This window comes from Anoplopoma fimbria, chromosome 12 (genome assembly GCF_027596085.1).
Source record: "Anoplopoma fimbria isolate UVic2021 breed Golden Eagle Sablefish chromosome 12, Afim_UVic_2022, whole genome shotgun sequence".
Lineage (NCBI taxonomy): Eukaryota > Metazoa > Chordata > Actinopteri > Perciformes > Anoplopomatidae > Anoplopoma > Anoplopoma fimbria.
In genome coordinates this window covers 24,118,153-24,142,504 of record NC_072460.1, presented here as the reverse complement: position 1 = coordinate 24,142,504, position 24,352 = coordinate 24,118,153, and the positions used below count along the sequence as shown (strand labels likewise).

At 44.2% G+C, this 24,352-nt stretch overlaps 2 protein-coding genes across 4 annotated transcripts in view; one reads left to right on the top strand and one right to left on the bottom strand.

Moving 5' to 3' along the window:
* Positions 1–14,660, top strand: part of tasorb (transcription activation suppressor b) — a 16,048-nt gene extending 1,388 nt beyond the window's left edge. The window contains exons 2-23 of one of the 3 annotated variants that reach the window (XM_054609287.1): positions 906–1,051; positions 1,383–1,475; positions 1,597–1,669; positions 2,519–2,610; positions 2,707–2,841; positions 2,982–3,106; positions 3,228–3,259; positions 3,588–3,693; positions 3,818–3,921; positions 4,141–4,250; positions 4,958–5,030; positions 5,158–5,232; positions 5,880–6,728; positions 7,143–7,453; positions 8,093–8,195; positions 8,305–9,155; positions 10,235–10,357; positions 10,517–10,676; positions 10,773–10,881; positions 10,997–11,175; positions 12,554–12,688; positions 12,895–14,660. In XM_054609287.1, the coding sequence (XP_054465262.1) occupies positions 906–1,051; positions 1,383–1,475; positions 1,597–1,669; positions 2,519–2,610; positions 2,707–2,841; positions 2,982–3,106; positions 3,228–3,259; positions 3,588–3,693; positions 3,818–3,921; positions 4,141–4,250; positions 4,958–5,030; positions 5,158–5,232; positions 5,880–6,728; positions 7,143–7,453; positions 8,093–8,195; positions 8,305–9,155; positions 10,235–10,357; positions 10,517–10,676; positions 10,773–10,881; positions 10,997–11,175; positions 12,554–12,688; positions 12,895–14,150 (5,240 nt within the window). In that variant the 3' untranslated portion in view covers positions 14,151–14,660. Of the gene's footprint in view, positions 1–905; positions 1,052–1,382; positions 1,476–1,596; positions 1,670–2,518; positions 2,611–2,706; positions 2,842–2,981; positions 3,107–3,227; positions 3,260–3,587; positions 3,694–3,817; positions 3,922–4,140; positions 4,251–4,957; positions 5,031–5,157; positions 5,233–5,879; positions 6,729–7,139; positions 7,454–8,092; positions 8,196–8,304; positions 9,156–10,234; positions 10,358–10,516; positions 10,677–10,772; positions 10,882–10,996; positions 11,176–12,553; positions 12,689–12,894 lie in introns of all 3 variants that reach the window. The other 2 variants (XM_054609286.1, XM_054609284.1) reach the window with 2 other exon arrangements.
* Positions 14,661–22,712: 8,052 nt separating this feature from the next.
* Positions 22,713–24,122, bottom strand: LOC129099521 (amphoterin-induced protein 3-like). The gene has a single exon (XM_054608774.1). It carries the CDS (start codon positions 24,120–24,122, stop codon positions 22,713–22,715), a length of 1,410 nt encoding a protein of 469 aa, XP_054464749.1.
* Between the last annotated feature and the right edge of the window lie 230 nt (positions 24,123–24,352).

The following is a 24,352-nucleotide window of genomic DNA, read 5'->3' as shown; positions in this document are numbered from 1 at the left end:
TGAAATCATCCACCTCCACCTGTCTTATGTTAATATTCTCCCAATATACCAGGACTTTTTTTTTTTTTTGCAGGAAAACTTTGTAGCACCCCTCTGACACATCACCTTAACACTCCTACAGAGCACAATACCCCCTCCATCATGTCCCAAAAGTTATTTGTGTATATGCAAAGTTGATGCAGTTGCAGGACTTAACATTTTGATCATTGCAGTAATACATATGCAACTCAGCAAGTTGCACATGCAATGCATGCAACGTCTTATTGCCCAAGTAGGAAACTCTTACTTGTCTGTGTGTGCACTACTTTGTGCGTCACATGAGGGATGTTTACTACTTGTTACACCTGTAGATTAATGCTTGTGATGCTCCATCCAGTCAGTCTAGTCGTGGTTTCGCTTCTTTGCATATGTTTGTGTTGATATATGAAGCACAGACAGATACAAGTATCAGTCAGCGGGTTTAAGCGGTTTTGTTGATGTGGGGGATTCCAAGTTGAAGTTGTCAATCGATGTGTTGATGCAACAGTGAGTTGTTGTGATGAGCTTGCTTTAGCACACGAGATATACGTCCAGCAGGATGCTACTGGCTCTTTGCAACTCCACTGAGCTAAACATAAACAAAGAGTACTCTACTGCAAGCACATCACTTCCTCCTGCTCCTAATGCTGTATGTATGTGAGCAGATCGTTTGCTTCCTCCTCTCGTGCGAGAATGAAATACATTTTCATATATTACCTTTATAAATGAGAGAAGAGGAAATTCAGTTTGATGATGATGCTATCTCCTGTCATCTGACTAAAAGTTCTGCTCCACTGTGCTACTTTTTTGTACCGATTCCTCCTCTGCATAATGCTCCAGATGCAGTACGCTAACCCACAGATCCACCCCTCCTCTCTTGTCTGCAGGCTTGTACCAGTTCCTGCCCCCCGACAGCCGGGAGTTCGAGGACCTCGTGAAGATCGTCTCCTCGTTTTACCTGGACGCGACGTCGAGAGGAACCTTCTCCTACTGCAAGGCCCGGCTCATCCACAACGAGCTGCTGGAGAAGGAGGTTGGCCGTCGTCTTCCTTGTTCCAGTGCTGCACAAAGTCACCCTTAACCCACATGTGGAAACTTACAAAAACTTAGCAAAATCTGCTTATTATTTAGATAATAAGCAGTCAGCATTGCTATGATTCCAAAAAAATGCTCTTGTAGCTCACACGGCAGGAAAGAGCACATTCTGACAGCAGGCTGTAACAGAGCCATGTATGTCAGCACATATGTGTGTATATAAGTACACGGCGGAATGTTTGTTGACAAGTACTGCCTTGTGTGTAAAGAAAAAAACCTTCATACTGCTGTACGTCATTGGCTGACTGTTCCCTTTCTTTTTGTTTCAGTTCATCGAGAAGCGCAGAGAGATGAAGCAGGAGGGCCGGACGGAACAAGAACTGGCGGAGTCGTACTGCTTCCTTTTCCCGGACAAATCCAAGGTACCGATCCACAGCGAGGGTCCAACGACAGACAGGGTCGTAAACTCACCCTGAAGCAAATTTGTGACTTGATGGAGATAAAACATGATGTTTTTTTGTACGTTTTCTCTTGTGTGCGTAGCTCCAGTGGATCTGTGAGAAGGGTCTGTCGGTCGGACACTCCAGGATTACAACACTAGGAAATCCATCCGTGGGTAAGTTTCTCATGTTGCTGTGAAAAGAGACCGTATTGTTTGTAGATGGAATGATGGTTGTTGGATAAATGTCCTCTTTCTTTTTGTAAGCTGATTGATTTGCATCTGTGGTTGTTTGATTAGCATTTTGACCATACTTACAACTGCCGTTTGCTGTCACATGACACATCAGCAGCTGGGAATGGATATATGTTGTTGCACAACTGACTTCCCCATACAAGGAATTTGTCTTTTTCTCATAACATCACATTACATTACAGTCATTTAGCAGACGCTTTTATCCAAAGCGACTTACAGGAAGTGTATTCAACATAGGTATTCAAGAGAACTACTAGTCACCAGAAGTCATAAGTGCATCTCCTTTCTTAAACAAGCATCTTAAGGCATAAACCAGAGCAAAAGTATAGTGCAGAGGCAAATTACTATGAAAACAATAATTGCAACAGACTAATCCGAATATAGTAAGTGCTACAAACTACTACGAATAGGATAAGTTCTCATAACATCAACATGTAATTGACATAAATCTCCGGCTATGTTCACACTACGAGCGCCAAAAGCAACAAAAACACACAAGCATGGCCGTCTACATTGTCATCGAGTTTTTGTTTCAGTGTCGCTGAAGCGCTCGTTGACAAAAAACCTGTGAATCAACAGCATTCTTTTTTAGATAGAACTCAATGGGTTGAAACACAAACATATGATTGGTTGAGGCAGCTTGTAGCTTCATATCACCGGCTTCTGATGAAAATTGACGCAAAAAATGTGTCTGGTAGTCACTTGAATGCATCGTTGACCGAGCGTGATTGTGATGCTTTTCCTCTAATTCAATTAATTTTGTCATCGCAGGTGTTTCCGTCTCCAAATATTCAGATCTCTTACAAATCAATCCCTTTGAAGTGGGCTCGTCCGGAGACATGATCGTTTTTAAAGTTATGAGGGTATGTCTACCGTTTCTATTTTCATTTTGTGACGGTGACAGATTTGAGATTCTCGTGGGGGAGAAGTTTATCTCACCGATGTGTTTGGTCCCTCAGGGTCGAATAAAGCACATCCACGAGAACATGCCTAAGAACGCTATGGAACCTACTCCCAAGTTCGACTGTCACTTGTCCAAAAGTGCCAACAGGGTCACGTCTTTGCTGTCCTACAGGGCGTTTGAGCTCACGCAGGTAAACATGGCTTCTTTTTCATTCACTTATTGTATGTAATGTCTTTTAAAAAGTATTGTAAGTTCTTTTCATTTCTTGGAAAGAATCCGTACAATTGAATGCGTCTTTCTTCTTATTGTTGTTGTTTGTTTTTTTTAAAGCAATATTTCTTCGAGTTTGCATTCGATGAGATCAAAGCCCGGCCCCGACACGTGTGCCCCTACGCCGTGGTTTCCTTTAAGTACAAAGGAAAGGAGGCCGCTGCAACTCCCATGACGTCACACAGGTAAAAAATGTTCCTGCTGCAAATAGTGAAACTCAGCAAGTATCTTCAGACAGCTGGGGAGGTTTGTTATGGTGATCTGTGTTTTTTTTAACAAGGTTTTTTTTGTCTCTCTGCTTAACAGGTTTAACACAATTTCCTCTGAAGGAAGTCGAGGTAAAACAATTTTTGAATCCTAGATATAAATAATAATAAATATTTAATGAAACAAAATAGGCTTCTATGTGTTGCCTTGATTTGATGTCATATCTGTGTCAACTGGGATGTGTATGAAGGCCATTTCACACCAGGAGTCTAACTTTCCAAGATCTAACTTGGCTCGTCAGTTACAGATGATCACAGTTTAAGTGCTGCATCCACACAATTAGATTCTCCAACCAAATGCACAAATATTTACAGCAGATTTAGTGCTTTTTTTTCAGTGAAGTTAGGAGCTCTTTGTACCTTGTCTGACCTTTGACCTGTGCTGTTGATGCCATTGCAGGAAAGAGCTGCTACACTGTGTGGAGCGGTCCGTTAGTGAACAAGAGCCGGGAGTTATTCCCAATCTGTTTACGATCCTCCACGCGCCCTTATCTCCCGTTCAAACTGTGAGTAAACCCAAAGTCTCCCTTCTAATTCTGTAGAATCAACCTGTACATTACAGTCAATCTTTTTTTCTGTTATGTGTTGTGATCGTTGTCTCTGATGAATCTCCCGTGTGCTTCCCTGAAGGCCGGAGAAGCTGGAGATGAGCAGAGGGATGCAGCTGGACCAGGTGAAGAGAAAGATTCCCTCTGTGCTCTTTAATTGGGACACCTACAGCGCATCACGGGAAGGTCAGTCCACACCTCACATGTGTATACCTCTCAACTAAATCATATTCAATTTATAAAGCTATTTTTCAGTGCATACGCTACATCTTGTGTACAGAAACATTTACTTAATCCGTCGATATGATTGCAAACAAAGTGATTATTTCCGATAAAACCGATTATACAGATAAGACCAACTGCACAGATGAGTTATGGGTCTGCTTGTTTTTCTGTTTTCCGCAGTGATGAAATGTGGGATGTCCTGCAGCCTGTTTGAGGTGGCGGATGGAAAAGGCAAACCGACCAGCGGCAGCTTGGCAGCGCTGGTCCACAAACTGGAGAGAGACAGGATGGTGAGTCAGCCTGTGGACGCTGCACACTACTATCCGAAGCATGAAAACTCCAAAAAGATACAGAATCAGAATCTTAGTGTGCCAATACAATAAACCTGGAATTCAAAGACTGAGGATGTCCATTTTAAAATGATCTTTATCTTTAGGCGTCCTTTCTTGTATAAAATCTGATAAGCACACAAGGACGGAGAAGAATGTAGATTTATGTTTGTAACACAATCTTTCATTAGCATAATCATTTGGTTTTTTTTTTCCTATGTAATAATAAAATAATAATAATCTTTATTTATATAGCACGTTTTATACAGACTATTTAGCTCAAAGTGCTGTATATTTATTAATAAATAAAAACGTAAAACCTTTCTTTTATAGAAAGCATGCATTTTGCGCTGACATTTTAAGTGCAAAAAAAGAAATATCAACGGATACATAAAAACTGGAAAACATTTTTCATTTAAAATGACAACAAAATAGATTAAAGATCGTTTCAAAGACCGATGAGGCACTCTGAGTCGCACATAAAGTGCTGTTGATTACACAAGTACATAATGTAGAGAACCAATCCGTCAAAGCGCTCATGCTGCTTTTAAAAAATACATTTCAAAAACCCCGTCCAGCATCAGACCGGTATTATGATTGCTCACATTATCAGATAATGATGCACTTTGGTACTTCTGACTGGAGTGTCTCCTCTCCTCCTCTCTCAGGTGCTGGTGAAGTCCTTGTTTGACCGGGGCTTTCTCTTCCTGCTGTCCTCGGCTCAGATGGTCGAGTCCAAAGGTGCCAAAAAAGCTTTTTACTCTCCTCTCCATAGCTCTCCGTTGTGCTCCATTTGAACACCCACTTGTTGCCTTCGGTGAGGGTTCAACCGTAAAAATAACAAAAAGGGTCGCTGTTTGTTTTCCAGAGCGGCGGGGGCGCGTCGAGAAGAACCTGCAAGCGTTATTCATCTTTCAGGAGTCGAGGATGGTAGTCAAGTATTGTGAGTATTATTCACTCTATCCATCCTTTTTTTTGTGATTGGACCCCAGTGGAAAATGTTTGGATACAACAGAGATGTTATGCACATTCACTTGCTTTTTTTAAAACCTACGTCAAGTTGAGAGGCTTCTATGTTATAACATAGAAGCCTGGTATTAAGAATACGTCTCTAAAGACTTTAAAGTGTCCCTATTATGCTTTTCCACTTTTTCCCTCTGCCTTTAGTATATTTTTTTACATGTAAAAGGTCCGTAGAGTGTAAAACCCGAAGTCCACACCTAAACGAGTTGCCCTCCCCTCAGAAGCTCCTGAGCTCCTGAAACGGCTCCATTGAATTATCTCCTTCACTTCTGTAACTTTATGAGGTCATAATGTAACTTTATGAGGTCACAATGTAACTTTATGAGGTCACAATGTAACTTTATGAGGTCATAATGAAGGAATAGAGAGGGTGAGAAGAGGTGCTGCAGGACGGCCAGGATGAGAAACACAAGGAGGATTTTGAGCATTAACGCATGTAAACATGTTGTAACTGTAACTTGAGATAAAAATATGCACCCGGAAAATATCATAACAGGGCCTGTTTAATAGTTTAATAGTGCGGATGAACGTCTTTTACGTGATTCTAACGTGCGTCCTCCATCGCAGTATCCAGACTGTTCGAGTCGGAGCCGCTGACGACGGAGCCCCAGTCCGCCGTCCTCTCCTCCGTGGACCCCTTCATCCCGGCTCTGCACTACGCCTTCTTCAAGCTGCGCGCCAACCCGGGCAAGGACCTGAGCCTCGGGGTGGAGCGCCAGTCCGCCGACTACCTGACGCGCATGGATCAGGGCACGGTGCGGCCGTTCATTCTGCCCGACTACAAGTACAACGTGGACGACAGGACCAACCCGCTCCTGGTGCACAGACCCAAATACAACATGGACGCCGTGCTGCGCTCCTACGTGCACAACCCCGGCAACTATATCTTACCTCTGAACAAGACGAAGGACATTATTGAGAGAATAAGGAACCCAACGCCCGTTCCCACACCCGCGCCGGCCCCAGTGGAATACAGCCCCGTGTCCGACTGGGGCGGCTCGGACCGGGGCTCGGACAGACCGGAGAGACCTGCGGAGAGGCCGCCCAAGGAGAGGCCACCTCCAGAGAGGCCGGCACAGGAGAAGCCGCCTTCAGATAGCAGCAGAAGGAGGCAAGGGATGGCCCAAGCTAACGGGGCCCAGCCGCAGCTCAAGCCCCACGTGGAGCCCCCGCCTCAGCCGCCTCAGAGGCTGCGTCTGTCCCAGAACGAGTACGACAAAGACAAGATGAAGCAGCTGCTGAAGCTGATCCAGCTTCATAAGAAGGCGATCGTGAAGGACCCGGGGAAGGAGCGGGGGGAGGACGGGGGTGCGTGGGACGTCAACAGCCTGAAGAGGAAGTTCGAGGGAGAGGACCGGGGGGGCGCCAACAAACACCAACGCACCGATCCGCTCAGCAACGGGGAGCCCAGCAGAGGTGAGCACGGCTGTGTGAATTGAATCTGTGTTGTGTGGTTTTTTTTGCCTCGAAAATCAATTCCCCTGGAATAATGAATATTATATTAGTTGCACAACACTTTCTGATTAGCTCTCAGTAATTGCATTGCAAGTAAGTCCAGCGCAACAGCTGTTACCACAATTGTAGAGATGAGTGAACTAGAACTTGAACTGCAATTAAGGTCGTTTAATTTTCAACTTAAAGTACATTTTTACCTGTAGAAGTTTGATTCATATCCTTCTTCACAAAGTAAACCTTAGTTATAAGATAAGATAAGATAATCCTTTATTAGTCCCGTCAGGCTTATAGAGTATTAGAGCTCAGGATATTCTTGGACACTAAATATGAAATTTAGCAAATGCCTCTAATTGGCTGTGTGTCTCCTATTAGCAGCCCAAGCAGAAGAGATCGGAGACGAAGGCGGACACGGCGACAATCTGACAGCGGTGATGGAAAGCATGGGCATCTACGACACCGACCTGAGGGCTCACAGCAACGCCGGCGCCCCCGCAGTGAACGAGACCCAGCGCCTCCTCAAGATCCTCCTGGCTACTCTCAACAAAGCCGTGGCTCAGGGTTCCATGTCTGTGCAGCCAAACCACGGAGAACCGTCGACGGGCGCAGGAAGTACGGAACCCGTCTTCACCGAGCCCCCAGATCTCAAGAAACAGAACGAGCCCGCATGTCAAACCAACTACACAGAGGTGAGATATGAACAGATGTTTCGGGGGTTGATATTTTGCAGTGTTTTCTCCTGAATAAGGATTGGAGTGATAAGTAATTAACAGAGCGAAAAAATGCATTCAAGCAGATGCTGAGCTCTTGCTGTTGCTCTGCTGTTGGATGAGAAGAGGGGGGGGATGATGGACTCCATTTGAATTAGAAACGCTAATATCAACCTTTCGTCTGCATTTGCCGTTGTCCCTTCCTACCACATGTACCGGCATTTTAGTGGCTTCTTGTCTAAGAGAAATAATCAAAAAAAAAAAAAAACTTACATATCAGCTTATGCGCCATTTCAATCAGATTGTATCTCAGGCAAAGAAGTCCAATGTCCAGTAGAGATATGCGGTTTAGGTTGATTTTATAGTCAAGATTAAAACAACATTCCTTGTGCAGTTTCTCTCTTATAAAAAAAACTCTAGAAAACCACGATGTTCAGTACGAGAGAAAAGCGCACAACGGGCACGCTGCACTGAAAAAAACAATGGTTTTGTGGGTGACCCGAGCGACCCATTTCGAGCAACGTTTTTCTAAAAAACGCCTTTCCAGTGTAATCGGGGCCTTAAAGATGTTTGTAGATCTCAAAATAATTGCTGTTTCTTTTTTTTTATTCTGTTTAGGAGGACATGGACTGCAGCCCTGGTAGTCCACTCAGCCCAGGCTCCCCCGCAGAACAACCTCACACCTCAGACAACACAACCTGGGTGAACCCCGCCAACGAAGGTACCTCAAAGGCAGTCTCCACACACAACAGACCTCTCCCTTGTGAGCTTATTCAGATCTGGTTCACAAGGCTTCTCGTGTTACATGTTTCTTATCTTCCTTCCTCCAGACCAAGCACAGCCTTTTCCTGAGCCAGAGCCTGAACCAGAGCCCGAGGCGGTGACGGTGGTGGACAGCTACACAGAGCCCAAGATGCCTGCAGCCGTGGAAACTAAAAAAGCGGCTGCACCACCCACGTTACCGGCCGTAGATGAAGTTCCCTTCAGGCCCTCCATCAGCCTGGACACCATACTCAACCAGGAAATACACAGCCTCACTTCTGACATTAAAAACATCATGCAGACTCAGCACATCTGCTATTCGTCGCGGCTGTCCCCCCGGTTGCCTCCGCGCTACTGCTGGCTGCCCAACAGCTGCTTCTCTGAATTCGTGGTGCCCTTCGTGTCCCCGGTCCCCGTTCAGGGCCACGTCAGAGCGCTGTGCGAGAAGATGGACAAGTTGATCCCGGCCCCACCTGCTCCCTCCAAGGTCACTTCCCCACCGCCCCCGGTGACAACATCTAATCTTACAACACCGCCCCCGACCCCGGCGCAGACTTTCAAACCTAAAGCGGACCCCTCGCTGTCGAAGAGCACCGCCTCCTCTCACAGCGGTAAGGTGGGCACCGTTAAAGGCGCGGCGGCGTCCGGCAGGTCTAAAACAGAAGGCTCGTTGGCGGAGTTGGAGGGAGAGATCTATTCTCCCTCTCATCTCACACAAGACTCTACAGAGACCAAGGCCCAAAAAACTGCTCCTGGCAGCGGGTCGGGCCTGCTGGCTGGAAGCCTCATCGGTCAGCTGAAGCCCGAGGTTTTCAGCAGCCTGGTGGAGATCTTTAAGGACGTCACCAAGAACACGGTCAAGTTCTACATCTACTCCGGGGACGAGGGGGAGGAGAGCACGGTCTGCAAGGAGATCAAGGTACAGAACAAAGTGGCAGTGTGGGTTTGACGACAGAGCTTTTACTGTTATTAACATTATTAATTCATCTGTGAGACGGTTTAGTCAATAATCACAAAATAGTGAAAAATGTTCCCAGAATCCTCTGTGACATCTTAAGATAAGATAAAATAAGATAATCCTTAATTAGTCCCACAGTGGGGAAATGTACAGGAGTACAGCAGCAGGGAGGATAGTGCAAACTAGAGACATAGTAAAAAAATAAAAAAAAAACTAGATCAAAACAAGTATTATAAATAAATAATAACACAATAAAGAATATTAAATAAGTAAAAACTGCACAATAACTAAAATATTATATATACAGACAGAATAATTGTGGTATTGTACAGTGTATAGCACATATTTTGTACCAGCTGATTCATTTGACGAGCTACCTCAATTTTTAACAGGATTATCAAAATCTTTGATTAATAATTTTCCTGTGAATCATTTAATCAAATCATTTCAGGACAAATTCAAAGGGTGTTATTTTTACTTTGGATTTTAATCGGGCTGTCCTTGACCAATGAAAATTCATAGTAGACTAGCGTTATTATGATTCTGTCACTCAAAAGCACCACTTTCAATGAGATGTGTTCATGAATTTCTAGGAAATGTGCCATTCAGCATGAAAAGAAAAGCATAAAATTAATGATCAATCCACAAAAGAAATCTTATTTGACTTTGACAAAAAAACGACCGATTAGCCGACTTACTTACTTAAACTAAAAGGGGGCAGCTCTAATTTTCACGTAGTTGCACATCCATTTTCTTTCATATTCCTCATCTGTAGATTTAAATCTAGATCTATTTTTTATCAGCCAAACTCTCTGCAGTCGTAAATTGCTGAGGCACACATGAGAATAACTGAACCTCGACAATGGGGAAATGTGAAACCGCCGCACCACCTCCTCTTTGTCACTGTGTGTTCCACGTCTCGGCGCTCCGCTCGCTCTGCATCTGTCCGTCAAGTCGCTATTTGTGAGTGTAAGAGAGAGAGGTGTCACGTTCACCCGTCTGTCTCTTTAACAACTCTGTCTCTCCTGTCCGTCACAAAGGAGTACTTGAAGAGCCTCGGCAACAGCGAGTGCAGCCCGCAGACGTTCCTGGAGAACAGCGGCAGTTTAGATAAGCTCCTCATCATCATTCAGAACGAGGACATCGCCGCACACGTGCACAAGGTACGACCACCTCCTGTCCTAGTCTTGATCTCACGGCATCGGCTGATCCAGACAACCATCAAACAGAAATAATAGCATCCTAATTGAATTCAAACACCTGCTGCAGAGTATGTTCTTTTTCTCTATTGCATCGTGACATTTCCTTTCTTAATCCTGCAGATCCCGGCTCTGGTGTCTTTGAAGAAGTTGCCCTCGGTGAGCTTCGCTGGAGTGGACACTCTGGACGACGTGAAGAACCACACGTACAACGAGCTGTTTGTGTCCGGAGGCTTCATGGTGTCTGACGAGTTCGTCCTCAACCCAGACCTCATCACACAGGGTAAGTCTGGGCTGTTCTTGGCCGGTAGCTGTGTGTGAATTCACTGATCAGTTGGACGATACTTCAGAGCGTGCATTGCTTATTTTTTTTGTCCAGAGCGTTTGCAGGGGCTGCTGAAGTTCCTGGAGGAGCAGAGCACCCCCGAGCACCCCTGGCAGTGGAAGGTGCACTGCAAGTCCCAGAAGAAGCTCAAAGAACTGGGGAGGTCAGTGTCTTGAATAGGAGCTTACCCAAAGTAATGCTAATGATCTTTACCGACTTTAGCCAGACTTTGAGCTGTGAATAAATGCCCTCGCACTGTGTTTGCTGTTCCCTTACAGGCTGAACACCAACGCCATGGGGCTGCTGAACCTCCTCACGGCCTATCAGAAGAAGCACCTGGTGGAGTTCCTCCCGTATCACGAGTGTGACACACAGTCTCGTCAGGCTCCGGACCTGGATTGCCTCGTCAAGCTCCAAGCTCAGCACACACAGCAGCGGCACCTCATCTTCCTCACAGGTATCCTCATTCACATCACTGACAACTAAAGGCCCGTGTCCACATATCACTCCGACCCACTGTTGTACGGTAGACTACATTGGCTCCTTTGCCTTTTATATTATCTTTTTTGGCTCCATAATAAAACATTTTGAGATTGTTTTTTCACTTTGAGCACCAAACGGAGGATGTCTGCTTCATACTCTGTATTGATGAGCTATATATACGCTGAATCTGACAACTGTAAAGCTTTGTTTATACTCACGCTTTGTGCCGTAGCGTGAGGCTCAGAGCAGGAACAGAGGCGTTTATACTCTATTCCATCTCCGCTGCATTTTTCTGCGAAATGCAAGAGGGTGTTCTGTGAGGAATCAAAAAGACAACAAATGTAACCCGTAGATATATGCAAAACCCCATAAATCAACCTCCTCAAATTATCTGTAAACTCATAACTCCTGTTCATTGACTACTTTATTGCCTCTGTGAAAGAGGTCAAGTATTTAAAGCATTATGAAGAAATGAGGGATGATTATCCTGTAAACAATTTAATTTGGCTGCAAAATAATTACTCAGAGTTTCGGTGAAGCAGGTAGAGAAAGCGCTCCCCTGTCTGTAGTAGACTGTGGAGTTAAAAGTAAGGGACTAGAAAGTCACATTTCCTTTTGTGAATGTTACAGTATTTGCAACTGACAGGGGAACGGCGTTTTCCCGCCGTACCCCGGCTTCACTGCGGCGAGTATAAACTAAGCTTTATTAAGGCGTACAGTAATAAAAGCTCACCAGAAACATTCAGTGTCCGCCCGGCCCATTTACTCCCACTAATGGGAGTTTCGCTCTTCATCATGATGGTGTGTGTGTGACATTACATTACATTACATTACAGTCATTTAGCAGACGCTTTTATCCAAAGCGACTTACAGGAAGTGTATTCAACATAGGTATTCAAGAGAACTACTAGTCACCAGAAGTCATAAGTGCATCTCCTTTCTTAAACAAGCATCTTAAAGCATAAACCAGAGCAAAAGTATAGTGCAGAGGCAAATTACTACAAAAACAATAATTGCAACAGACTAATACGAATATAATAAGTGCTACAACTACTACGAATAGGATAAGTGCAGTAAATATATATGACATATAAAGTTCAGCACAGACAGGCGCGGTCAAAACAAGCTTCGTCTCCGTTTACTACAGCGACATCACCAGCACTCTTCTGAGATCTTCAAATTGAGCAAACAAATAAAAAAACTTTTTGTGTCAGTGGTAAAGTGTTTGAGTGTAAAGTTTGTGAGATGTGTCATCCTTTTTATACCCTTTAAAATGAAATACATTATTGGAGTGATAGAAAAATGATTGTTCCGTTGTTTTGGCTTATTTGTTATATTATGTGTTTTTACAGAGCGGCCATTTGAGATGTTCCTTCAGTACTCCAGAAATGGGATCGTGATCGGGAGCATCGACGACGTTATGAGTGGTTTCCACAGTCTGATCGGCTCCATCAATCAGAATGAGCTCCCAACACCGCCCTCTACAGGTGGGTAGCGTCAACAGCAGGGAAAAACACCCACCAGAACACTCAGGATTTCATGTCGTTTTGCTAAATTTCCTTTTGTTCTGTACAGCCATTATGCCAGTTAGATATGTCTGTTATGTTTTTAACACACATGCTGTTAAATCTATAACACATTTGTTTGATAATATCTCCCTTTTCTCCCTCTCTGTCCTCTCCTGCTCTCCTAGTAGTGAATGACGAGTGTGTGGAGGAGGAGGACATGTCATTAGACTCTGAAGATGACGGTGATGATGAAGGCGGCGAGCAAACCACCATGTCGGATCCCCCAGAGCGGAGCCCGGCCGTCGAGAAGGCCAAGCCTCCGCTCCCGCCCCCACCGGAGGCGGAGGAGTTCCGACCTCCGCTCCCGGACCAGCAGGCCACCCCCGAACGAACTCCCACCTTGTCCGACTACAGCGCTCTCAAAACGGCCATCTCTCAGTTCAAGGCCACCAACCAGATCGGGATGGGCGCTTCGGACATCGGCAGCTTGTCACCGGGAGGTTTCCCCGTGAACCCCCACCAGAGCTTCCTGTGTCCCTCGGCCTCGTGGTCGTCCTACACCGGCTCCTCCAGCTACGCCGCCTCCCCGGCCTATCCCGCGTCGCCCTGCAGCGGCACCCAGGAACAGGACTACCGCCCCCAAGTCCCATCGGCCACGGGCCCCCCCACGGTCCCGACCCCGGCCGCCATGGCCACAGCAGGACCTCTAGCCAACCTGTCGTCCCTCCCCTTGGAGGTGAAACCTCCCCCTCCGCCTCACCTCATGATGCTGGGCCACACGTACGGCTCGGACACCGGAGGAGCCGGGGCTGCTGGGAACTCCCCGCATACCACCTCCCTACCTTACACAGACCATAATGACTCAGCCCAGCCAGCGTACATGGCTGGCATTCCTCAAAACGCTAGCGGCACCCCCACGCAACACGACCGGACACTCACCAGACCTGGTGACGGTCTATGGGGGACCAGCACTTGTCAGACTGCAAACAGCCAGGGTTTGGACCCCAGCAGGCTTCCTCAGACTGGGGAAACCCGCGGAGGCAGCACCCCTGGTAGTCAGGGCGGTAGGACTCAGTTGAACTGCATTAACAACCTCGGAGCTTCTGTGGGTATTCCCACAGCGGCCACCAGGGGGGGCTCTTTAATCAGACCTAAGATGCCTCCACATCCGATGTGTGGCGGCGGCTATGGCAGTATAGGGGGCCTCCCTGGACAGATGGATCATGGGCCTATGCGGGGTGGTATGGGTCTCGGTTCTTCAGGGAGCTATCGAGGGAGAGGAGCTCCACCGGTAGGACTTTGGCCTCGGCCAGGACGAGGTCACGACCGGGGGGGCGGGCCCGGAGGCGGACCCTGCTCTTGGGGTTACCCAGCAGGCAGGAGCGGGGCACCGGATCACTACACGGACTACACATACACTCACAATTATGCTCCCGAATAGACAATCAACATGACCGAAGGGCAACACAGAACGCCAAACTCCAGAGACTAGTAAAAGCTGGCTGAATGTAAATATTTCCTTGTCATAAACTTATTGATTTGAATCAGAAAATAAGGAATCCTGGTTTTCTACATTAATAAAATAATTGATACAGGCAGTGCCGAGTGTCCTACCGTGGTGTAAACTGTATGTACACTCTTTCCATGTGAACTATTTGAGACCCTGTTCCAACCACTATATTTATATTTGCCAACAAAAAGATAATGGCCTTCCAGCTTTCTCGGAATTGAACACGTTATTTCTGTTTGTCCAGGTTTTGAAACGGTTTGTGAACAAGGGGGAAAAGACTGATATTTTTTTAAGGAAAACAAAAAAAAAAAATCAAGTGAATGAAATTTCACTTTTGCTGTTGGTTTTCATTTTTTTTTTATTTTACATATTTGGTTTTCCTAAATTCTATTAAAATAAAACATTTCAAATCTTATTTGTGTGACCAGTTTGATGACGGTGTCAAGCAAACTATTAAAAATATAAATCACAGCTGTCTCACTGTCCTTTCACTCAAAACTCCCTACATCATTCAGAAACCTACATTTGTTTTGTGTGCAGTATGAAGGTTTGTTTAACCTCAAAACAAAGTGTCATAAAAAGTAAACCGCTGGAGTTTAAATATTGCTAATATGGGTCAGATTTCTGAGAGAGAAGGCGTGTTGTTGCACATACAACAAGTGTATTAAAGAGCCTTTAAATACTGTGGACAAAATCATTTCTGACCATGACAAGACGCAGGGCGCTGCGGTAGAAAGCCGATAAATCTATCTGCTCCAGCGGGGTGAGCTGCGTGCTGTGTGGAGGAAACGCAGCACTTAAAAGCCTTTTGAGACTCCACGCTGAGTGCCATTGGCCCCTCAACTCCACCACCACTGAAAGGATCATTAGAAGGGTCCTCTCAGTGTGGGTTTATTGTAGTGTTTTTCAACCCACTGGTCCAATAACAAAAAACACCAGGGGGCGCCATTTACTCTTAATATGGAAAATAGGTTAACAGTTTATCTCCAGAGCCTCCTGTTCCAGTGGAGCAGTAATAGATGTGCCACTGTATCTCTGGGAACAGAGAGAACATTTCCCATCAGTTTCAGTTTAAATCCATCACACAAACACTAAGCTACATATTTGGGTTTTTTTTTATTTGACTGCCTCCTACGACACACAGTTACATTTAAATGTGGAATACTTAACCTCTAATACAGCATAAATCCACTGAGCCGGGGGGGTTGTGTTCAATGTCCATGGAATCCGCAGGTATTGATGATGGGAGGGAAAGCACACTGATCATTACGGAAATATTTATAATGCAATGAAAAACAATACACTGAGTATGAAATATATATTCAGACAAACGTGCAGCCTATAATACATATAAGAAAGTCATTTTCACACATAATGCTGTGTGTATTGGGTACATTTTGTAAAAAATGTAATCGAATAATACACAGCAGTGGCATGAATATCCAAATAATTAATTTCCTATATCTGGCTCTTTAGAAGCTAAGGACCCAACTTTAGCTAACTAGCTTAGCTTAGTTGCTAACTCTGCCAACAGGTGTTGGGCAGGTAACATGCAGCGGGTTTATCAGAGCTTTCATATGTCTTATACTACATTTCTGAGACATATTGTATTTTTTTACTCCACTACATGTCTTTTACAGGTGTAATAACTAGTTATATTGAATATTAAGATTTTACATTAAGAGGAGACACCCCAGGTGATAGGGTGAATTAGATATCAATATGAAACTTCCACAATTGAATTCTTGCATTTAGACAATCACTTTATGTTTTTTAAGTTTTCTAAAAAAGTTATGTTATGATATGCAAATGAGGCAATATCTCCTTAATGATGTGCTAATTTTTATATATTTCTAGAAGAGAAATCTGAACATTGGATAAAGCCAGGTTAAAAATGATTGTTTGATTTTGTTGACATACTAAAGTCAAAGGTTTAAACTGAGAGAATTATGGATATATGTTTGTATCACTCCATAAATCAGAAAATACTGTTAACAGCCATAAAGAAAAAAACATTGTCACTATTTTTTTAAGAATAAATGTTGTATAAATCAGGCTATGAATGATATATGAACAAACCCCTCTGTAGAAACCTTCAGAATATAGAGAGGAATGAACCTGTAAAGTTTGGTGTATGTAAGAGCTACTGAAGTGGAGATTTATGGATCAGAGTCTGAGAAAAAACTCATTTAGAGAAAACGTCCTTTAAAGATATGTTTTGTTAAATTACATACATGTTGAAGACACTACAGGTGAATAGGGTAAAGAAAATCAAGGAAAAAATCAACTACTAGATATCACTGAAACTTCACCAGTTGATTACTGACATTTAGACAGGTATTTTTTGGATGACAAGTTTTTCTGAAATGTTATGTTTAAATATGCAAATGAGACATTTCCAAAGGTAATATTTAGTGGATTTAGGAGAAATCTTCAGACGCAATTAGACAAAATAGTAAAATAAACACCTGCATGTGTATTTTGGATGTTTTCTTTCCACAAGTCTGAAAAAAGACATGTTAAATAGCCCCAACTTTAAAATTGGCCAGTGCATGAAAAACGATGTTTTGCCCGTAGTGCCTATCCTTAAACAACATTATAAGCTTATAAAATATACTACAAACAGCAGTGCCTGACCCCTATCATGTTGCATAGACGTGTATGAGATATGAGCACTTCCACCAAAGGGACATTACCCCTCTAAACTTCAAACATGGTTTCATGTAAATAGCTGCTCGAGGCACAGAGAGCTAAAATTGACCAATAATTCACCTAAACTGCAAAGTAAGCTTCTGGAAAAGTCCAAAAAGTGCATATGAACTGGTGTAGCAGAATTGTTTTCTTTCTTTAAAGAACCCCGTTAATCATCTCATGACAGATTTATCTGGTGACCCTCGATGGGACCCGTAGGCTTAGGTTTGGAACCACAACATAAAGTTGTTCATATTAGACACAACGTGACCCACTGCAAACGCCTTCCTTTATAAACGGCATTCTAGCTGCTTATGAATCGTTGTGTCTGTATTAACAATATGATTATCACTTTATAAGTATCAGTTGAGTTGTGGTCCGTTTTCCGCAGAACCAGAACTCAAAATGAATTGCATTAATATTACTTCTGTACTTTTACATAGTTAAGATTTTGAATAAAGGAACTTTAACTTGTAATGTAGTATTTTTTACATTGTTACATTGGTATCTTTACTTTATTAAAGGATTTAACTACTTAGCAACCCCTTTTCCCAAACACACAGTCATTTGATTCCAGGTTTTTTCCCACAGCTTTTGTTTGTTTGCAGCTATGATGCGACATTGCCATCATGTAAGAAAGAACAGAGTCACAATATTTCTTATTTATCCTTTATTTCTGCATGGACACTTAATTATGTAGTTACCTTATAAAATGTTGTTTGTTTTGGACTAAGAAACAATGTCCTCTACAAAAAGATGTGTCCCATCATGCAATACAAAATACTTTTTTGTAGAAAATGTCAGGTAAAGTGATAACTGTATGTTTGAGTGCCATTTTAAGAGTTTTAGGCATATTTTGTTGTTTATGGCGATAATAATGTTAATCGCAATTCATTTTGCCAGGATAATTGTGACATGATATTTTTATATTGTCCCATGCCTAATTAGAAAATATGAATACATAGTGATACCATAACAAGACTCAGCAGTGCTTTGAGCTACACATGCTAACATGCTAATGTCAAGAAGATGTAATGACATCTTAATTTGGCGAGTTAGCATGGACACATTGTGTGATTAACACAATGTGAAACCCAGACTGATGGCAATGTCTTTAGTTGAGCATAATATTTGGTCCCATATTGACCTGATGGTGGCGCTAGAGGACAAAGTCAGGGGATTAACGGAGTCATAAGTAGACACTGTCTGGACACGACGAACGTCTTTACCAAATTTTGTGCCAATCCATCCAATAATCATTAAGATATTTTTAAAAAAGCCTTACATGGCAACAAGCTGGCTGCGCTAGAGGTTCACCAGAGTCAGCAAGATTCATCCTGTTGGGACCATGAATGTTTAAAATGTCATGGCTGTCCATCCTGTAGTTGTTGAGACATTTAAAGTCCCAGAGGAACAGAAGTCAGAGCGTCTTTAGATTCTGTACTGTGATGTATTCCCCCAGTGAAATGTGATATTTGAGCTGTGACCAGTTACAAGAGGGGTTAAAATCAAATCCTTTATATTTGATTGGAGCACTAGAAAGAGGGCGTGGCTTACAGATGACCCTGGCTCCACACACACCTCCCTCACTGTAAAAAAATGCACATTCATTGATGGGATGAGATCTAAAAAGGGTTAAAAGAGCAATTTTTCACTCAACGTGGTGGAACAACTGACAATGCCTCCCTGGAGCACCATAAATTACATTATTGAGTACCACTGACACCATAAGACATTGCAGATAAGATTTCTATACTCTCTCTGACAGTACATGTCCTTTTTTAATGGAAATAATAAAGCCATATTTCATCAGAGTTCATTGTTGTCTTTTAGTGGACAAGTGTGACAGATAATAACAAGGGAGGCACTGTCACCACATGATACAATAAAGCTGTAGGGAGAAACGACACAAAGCTGAGCACAGAGGGAGAATAAAACGACAAGAGGACGTTGAAGAAAAGCGGTCATGAGCAACAACATAAAAGTTAAGATACTTTGAGTCATTGTGCTTGTCAGATCTCATAATATCCAGTTAAACTCTGTGTGCTGAAGCACATAACGGCCCACGAAAGACGGCAGAACCGCTTCCATCATGCCGCATGGCTTAGATAAGGATGTATCGCTGCATATGCTTTATTTTATGTTTGTTCGTTTGCAATGAAATGTTATTCATGTGCAGTGTGACCCGCAGAGATCAGACTGAGACCAGAACCTTGTTGGACGCGTCAGTACATCCAGCTGCTTCATCCAGCTTCAGAAACATAGAAAACGGCCTGCGTTGGTATCCAAGGGCAGAGGTAGGACAAACATCTGCATATCCCACAGAAAAAGCTCCATTCAGAAAAAGACAGATTTTAGAATATCCCCCAAAAATATGCTGGTTACATGACCTGTATCAACTTCAGAATATTATTCATATCCGGAATAATGGTGGAATATTTGGTGCATGTAAACGTAGTCACTGCAAAAGATTAAACTATTTTAACCTGTGACCTCTTACATTACCGACCCCTAGTTTGGGAACCATTGGAATAAACTACCCAACTATATATAAAAAAAAATAAAACTAGACCCACCTGGACCATCTACAACAGTGAAATGCTGCTTAAGAATTAACAAACACTTAAAAAACATCTAATAATGACATTTTTCTGCAGAATAATAATTTTCACTTTGATCCTTTTAGTATATTTCGCTGATTAATATTAAATATATTTTGATATAAATCTGTCTGCAGATAGAGTACTTTTAGAGTACTTTTTCCATTTATTTCAGTCTTTTTTTTTATGGGAAGTGACCAGCTTACCTCCTAAAAAAACAGACCCACAGTTAACCAGAGCTGGTTGGAGTGCTGTGTGTGTTTCTCTCGAGCACATGTTCCAAAGCAAAGTGTCCAATTAGAATGAAATAAAGGTTTCAGTGGGGTTTTGGTGACGCTGTGTACGTGGGTGTCACAGCGTCTGAGTGATGTCGGCCCATATGTATCTGCCACAGCTGGGTGCCTCCATGTCTGCCTGATGACTGTTTTGACAGTTCAGTAATAGCCCCCGCTGACAGTCGACGCTGGCTCTCCCACTAGTGGAAGCAATTCTACTCGTGCTATTCAGAGTAAAACACCCTTTTTTTTTTTTTTTTTCTCCAAGTAATTAGATTCTTGAATACGATTATTTCAAATCCCTCGGAGCCCCGAAAGAGCCAGGGAGAACAATTAATGTTGGAAAGGGGAGCGCACGCTTTAATTGAAGCCTGATGGAGTGTTTTGTGGTTGGAGGGTGGGGGGGGGGGGGGTGGCATCTTCTGAAGCATCGACGTGTATTTCCCCTTCACATCTGGGTAATTTGTTGGAGCGGTTAGGGGTCAGACCTGAACCTTTTATGTGAAGCATGGGAATTCTGACGTTGTTTTGAAGTGTAATCATGAGGGGAATCTGAATACAGAACATTTAAAATAATATCTGCATACTTCCTCCTCATGTTTCAGATTTGTAACAATCCCGAGGCCTCCCATTGTCAGTCAAGTACTTGCTGTCACGAGGTTAAATCAAAATGCATCTGCCTACGCTGACGGTTGATTCGGTAAATCGGCGGCTGCGGTTACATAACCAGGGTCGCCTGTGGCCTCTCCGTGTAATAACAGCACTCCCATCATGTCCTCTTTTTTTTTTTTTTTTTTTAAAACCTGTCTGCTAATCATATCAAAAAACAATAAATCCCAACCCCAGCTGTGACGGAGCGCGGAGCCAGATTAGAGGGATTTGAAAACGATAAAATTGACAGAGCACCTGGTTTTTATCCTCGTGGTAATCTCCTAAAAACCTAACCCCCAAGTCATCACATCATGTAATGTCTCTAATACACTGTCTCTGGAAAGAAAAAAAAGAAAAAAGCACAGGGTAATGTCTCTAATACAAGATGTAACATCACGCACACACGGTGGCGTTTACATAATCTTTGCTCAGTGATTTGAATGTTGTTTACCACGGTATAAACTTAACTATAACAATTCAGTGTGATTAAACAGAGTGGTTTCACGGTACAGCCCTCTATTAGTCTTAACGACTTTTCTTAGCTCAATCCCTGAGAGTTTAATAGTGGTAGTTGCCAAAAAAGCGAGTCTGTCCCAGTTTCATGCACGGCTCCCCATTTGGTTTATAGATTTCCCCCCTTGTTTCTTTTATATTTTTCTCTGTTCATTTTACATTCGGGATGCACAACAATATCGGTCCTCTCGGGCTTGAAAGGAGTCAAGTTTTAATTAAGGATTTAGAAAGAATCAAAAGCCCCCTCCTCTGACGACATGCCCTCCTTTTTTGAGACGCTCTGTTACTTACAACTTCTCTTTGACATTATATGAAGGATTACATCTAATCCCATTCAATCCCCATGCAATCCTTAGTCCTAGCCATTGTTTGCATTAAGATTAAACTACAATCTCACAACATCGTGCATCCAGGGATTTAAAGAAATCGATTTGTTTCTTTTGAGGCTACTGTTTGTCCCATTTTTGGTTTTAAATATCCCTTCATCCCCGACCAGCTGTATGCTGTTTTTGGTCTTTCATGTCATGGACTGAATGTTCTCATCCCACACACTTATGTTCCCTCTTCTGCATCTTTCATCTCCGCTGTTTCATCTACACTGTGTAAATCTGTCATTTTTGAAGCATGTTACACTGAATTAAAAACAAATAAATCAATTTTAAAAAAAGATATAAAAAGTGATGCACCCTGGGGGGAAGGGGGTTTGTGTCAGAGCTGCTGGAAGTATTTGTCACTTCAGTTCAAATTTCGTGGTTGGGTTTGTTGCGGGGCGTTCAAAGGTCTCCGCTGTGTTTGATGATGGAGATGCTGCCTTTTGAAGAGCAGGCCAATTGCTGTTTGTTTTCGGTTTGTTGACACTCCTGATTTTCTGTACTTGCGCTGTTTGCCAGATAAGCTTGCATTGTATTTTTGGATGCCAGATTAATGCAACAGGTTTGTATGTACAGTGTGTGCGATGGATCACTGCAGGACGCACCTCTGTTCTCTGCTAGATAAGATTTTTTTGTTGTAATGTTTGCTGGAAGCTATCGACCTCTGCATGGAAACGTTTTTTTTACTTTTCTTGCTATATCTTACTTCCTCTGATAGTAATAGATTTGCTAAAATTGCCTTCAAACCCAAAAACTATATCAGCAGAGCAGGGAGCTGATCTAAAGGGAACGAATCCTTTATTAGGGACGCGGGGAGCAGAAGTTTCCAGGAGTTTTAGGTGCTTCGTGTTTAAGCTACATATTAAAAAGAAATATAGGCTTCTGGAGCAGCGCCAATCTCTGCCACACTAATTAAGGATCCTTTCAACTCAACCGACACACACAGGCTGAACTCCCCTCCTGCAGTCCATCACACTGCTGAACTTTCTGCGTTTTTTTCCGGTGCTTTTAATCCTCGTTAAACACTTTCTGTGAAAAGCGAGCCGGATTCACAGTCTGATCCCGGGAGAAATATCCCCCCCCCCCCCCCCCCTAGTGCCGTACCTGAGCACACAGAGAAGTTATTAGCTGATTTTTAGGGCTGATAATGGCTCTGCTGTGATTTAGCAGTGTCAGTACACCGAGGGTAATAAACCAAAGTTGAAACTTTAATTTCGACTACTGGGCCAGATGACAGAAAAATAGCAGAACAGGAGATATTGCTTTTTTTTTTTAAGATCAGGAGGCTTTTTTAACTGCAGCTGGCAGTCGGGAAAGAGACGTGATGTTCTCGGGGTTAATATTCAGCTAAAAAAAAATGGAGAATAATAACGGTAATGAAGAAAACCCTCATCACCATCCGCCCTCAGGTTCCCATTCTGTTCCTTCTTCACTCCTCGTCGGCTCCATGAATGCCACGTGCTTGTTCGTTTGCATTTTGTTGTTGTCTCTCATGGAGGTGGAGAAAATGGACGTGAGGGCGCTGGGGTCGTAGGTCGCGATCGGTATATCCTGAGGCCTGGGCTGTTTGCAGCAGCCGCAGCGGCACGGCGTCATGTAGAGGTATATCATTACGCTGACCGTGGTCACCGTGCAGCCAATAAGCGTGGTGTAGCCCGTGTTGAAGGACTCCGGTGCGGGCAGCACCACCGTCACGTTCACCTCCCGCGTCGCGTTCAGCGCCTGTTTGATATCCGCCGCTGTGCACACGTACAAACCCGAGTCGTTGACCGTGGTTTCTCGGATCTCCAAGGTGCCGTCAGGAAACAGGCTAGTCAGGGTGTCGTTGATGCCCGTCTGGGTGTCGTTGATGCCCGTCTGGGTGACGCGGCCCTTGTTGGGGGAGCTCCATGTGAACGAGAGCTCCGCACTGCTCAAGGACGTCTGGCAGTCCAGTCGCACCTTCTCCCCCTCGAAGACCACCACGTGCGAGAGCAGAACGGTCACCGGCAGCGAGACGGCCTTTTCCACGGTGCAGTTCCGGAAGAAGCCGGAGTGCCGCAGGAACCGGATGGAGGACCTCGGGTTCCCGTAGACGCTGCAGGTGTGCTCATCTGTGAACTCCCTCAGCGAGTCGAAGTCCCTCAGGTCCCAGTGCCAGAACACGCTGTACATGGCGCAGTCGCAGATCAGCGAGTTGTTGTGGAGGTACAGCCCCCGCTGCACCAGACCCGGCAAGGCCTTCACGTCCTCCCACGGCAGGCGACTCATGCGGTTGGACGAGAGGTCCAGCATGGTCAGGAACGGGTGACTGTGGTCCCGGATGGAGAAGAACGGGAAGTCCGTGATCTGGTTGAGGCTGAAATAGGCCTTTTTCAAACTGCTCAGGCCGCCGAGCGTGCCGCCCTCCACCTGCGTGATCTTATTATTGAAAAGCAACAGCTCCTCCAGCCGCCACAGCCCCTGGAAGAAGTGCTGCTCCACCACCTGCAGCTTGTTGGAGGACAGGTCAAGGTGGCGGAGGCCGGAGGCGTTACGAAACACCCCGTGGCCCAGGGAGCTGAACTGGTTGTGGGCCAGCCGGAGGTTTTCCAGTCTGGGCATCCGATTGAAACTGCCCGGAAACAGCCAGGACAGATGGTTGTGGCTGAGGTCGAGGGTGACGGAGGAGGAGGGCAGGGACAGAGGCAGCTTGGTCAGACCGCTGGAGCTGCAGCTCACCGTGTCCGATAGACAGAGGCAGACGGAGGGACAGTCCTCCTCAGAGCCGGGGAGGACCAGGAGCAGCACCAGCAGAGGGCCAGGACGCAGACCGGAGGTCATGTTTCTGGAAGTCGGATCCTTCAAGGTTTCTAATCCCCTCTGGCTCTCTCTGGTCAGATAAGAAGCAAATGAGAAACAGCATGATGTATTGAAGAGATATTTCTTTTCTTGTTTTTTTTCAATTCCACCTGCTGCTCAGAGCTGTTCAACATAATAAGACTACAAGGTTGCTGCCATGCAGGAACCCTGTAGTCTATGATAGAGGGTGAAGAATGCTTCAAATGTCCTCC

Bases quoted from the DNA above. Each gene is read 5' to 3' on its own strand.
- LOC129099521 (XM_054608774.1), bottom strand. From the start codon at position 24,122: ATGACCTCCGGTCTGCGTCCTGGCCCTCTGCTGGTGCTGCTCCTGGTC.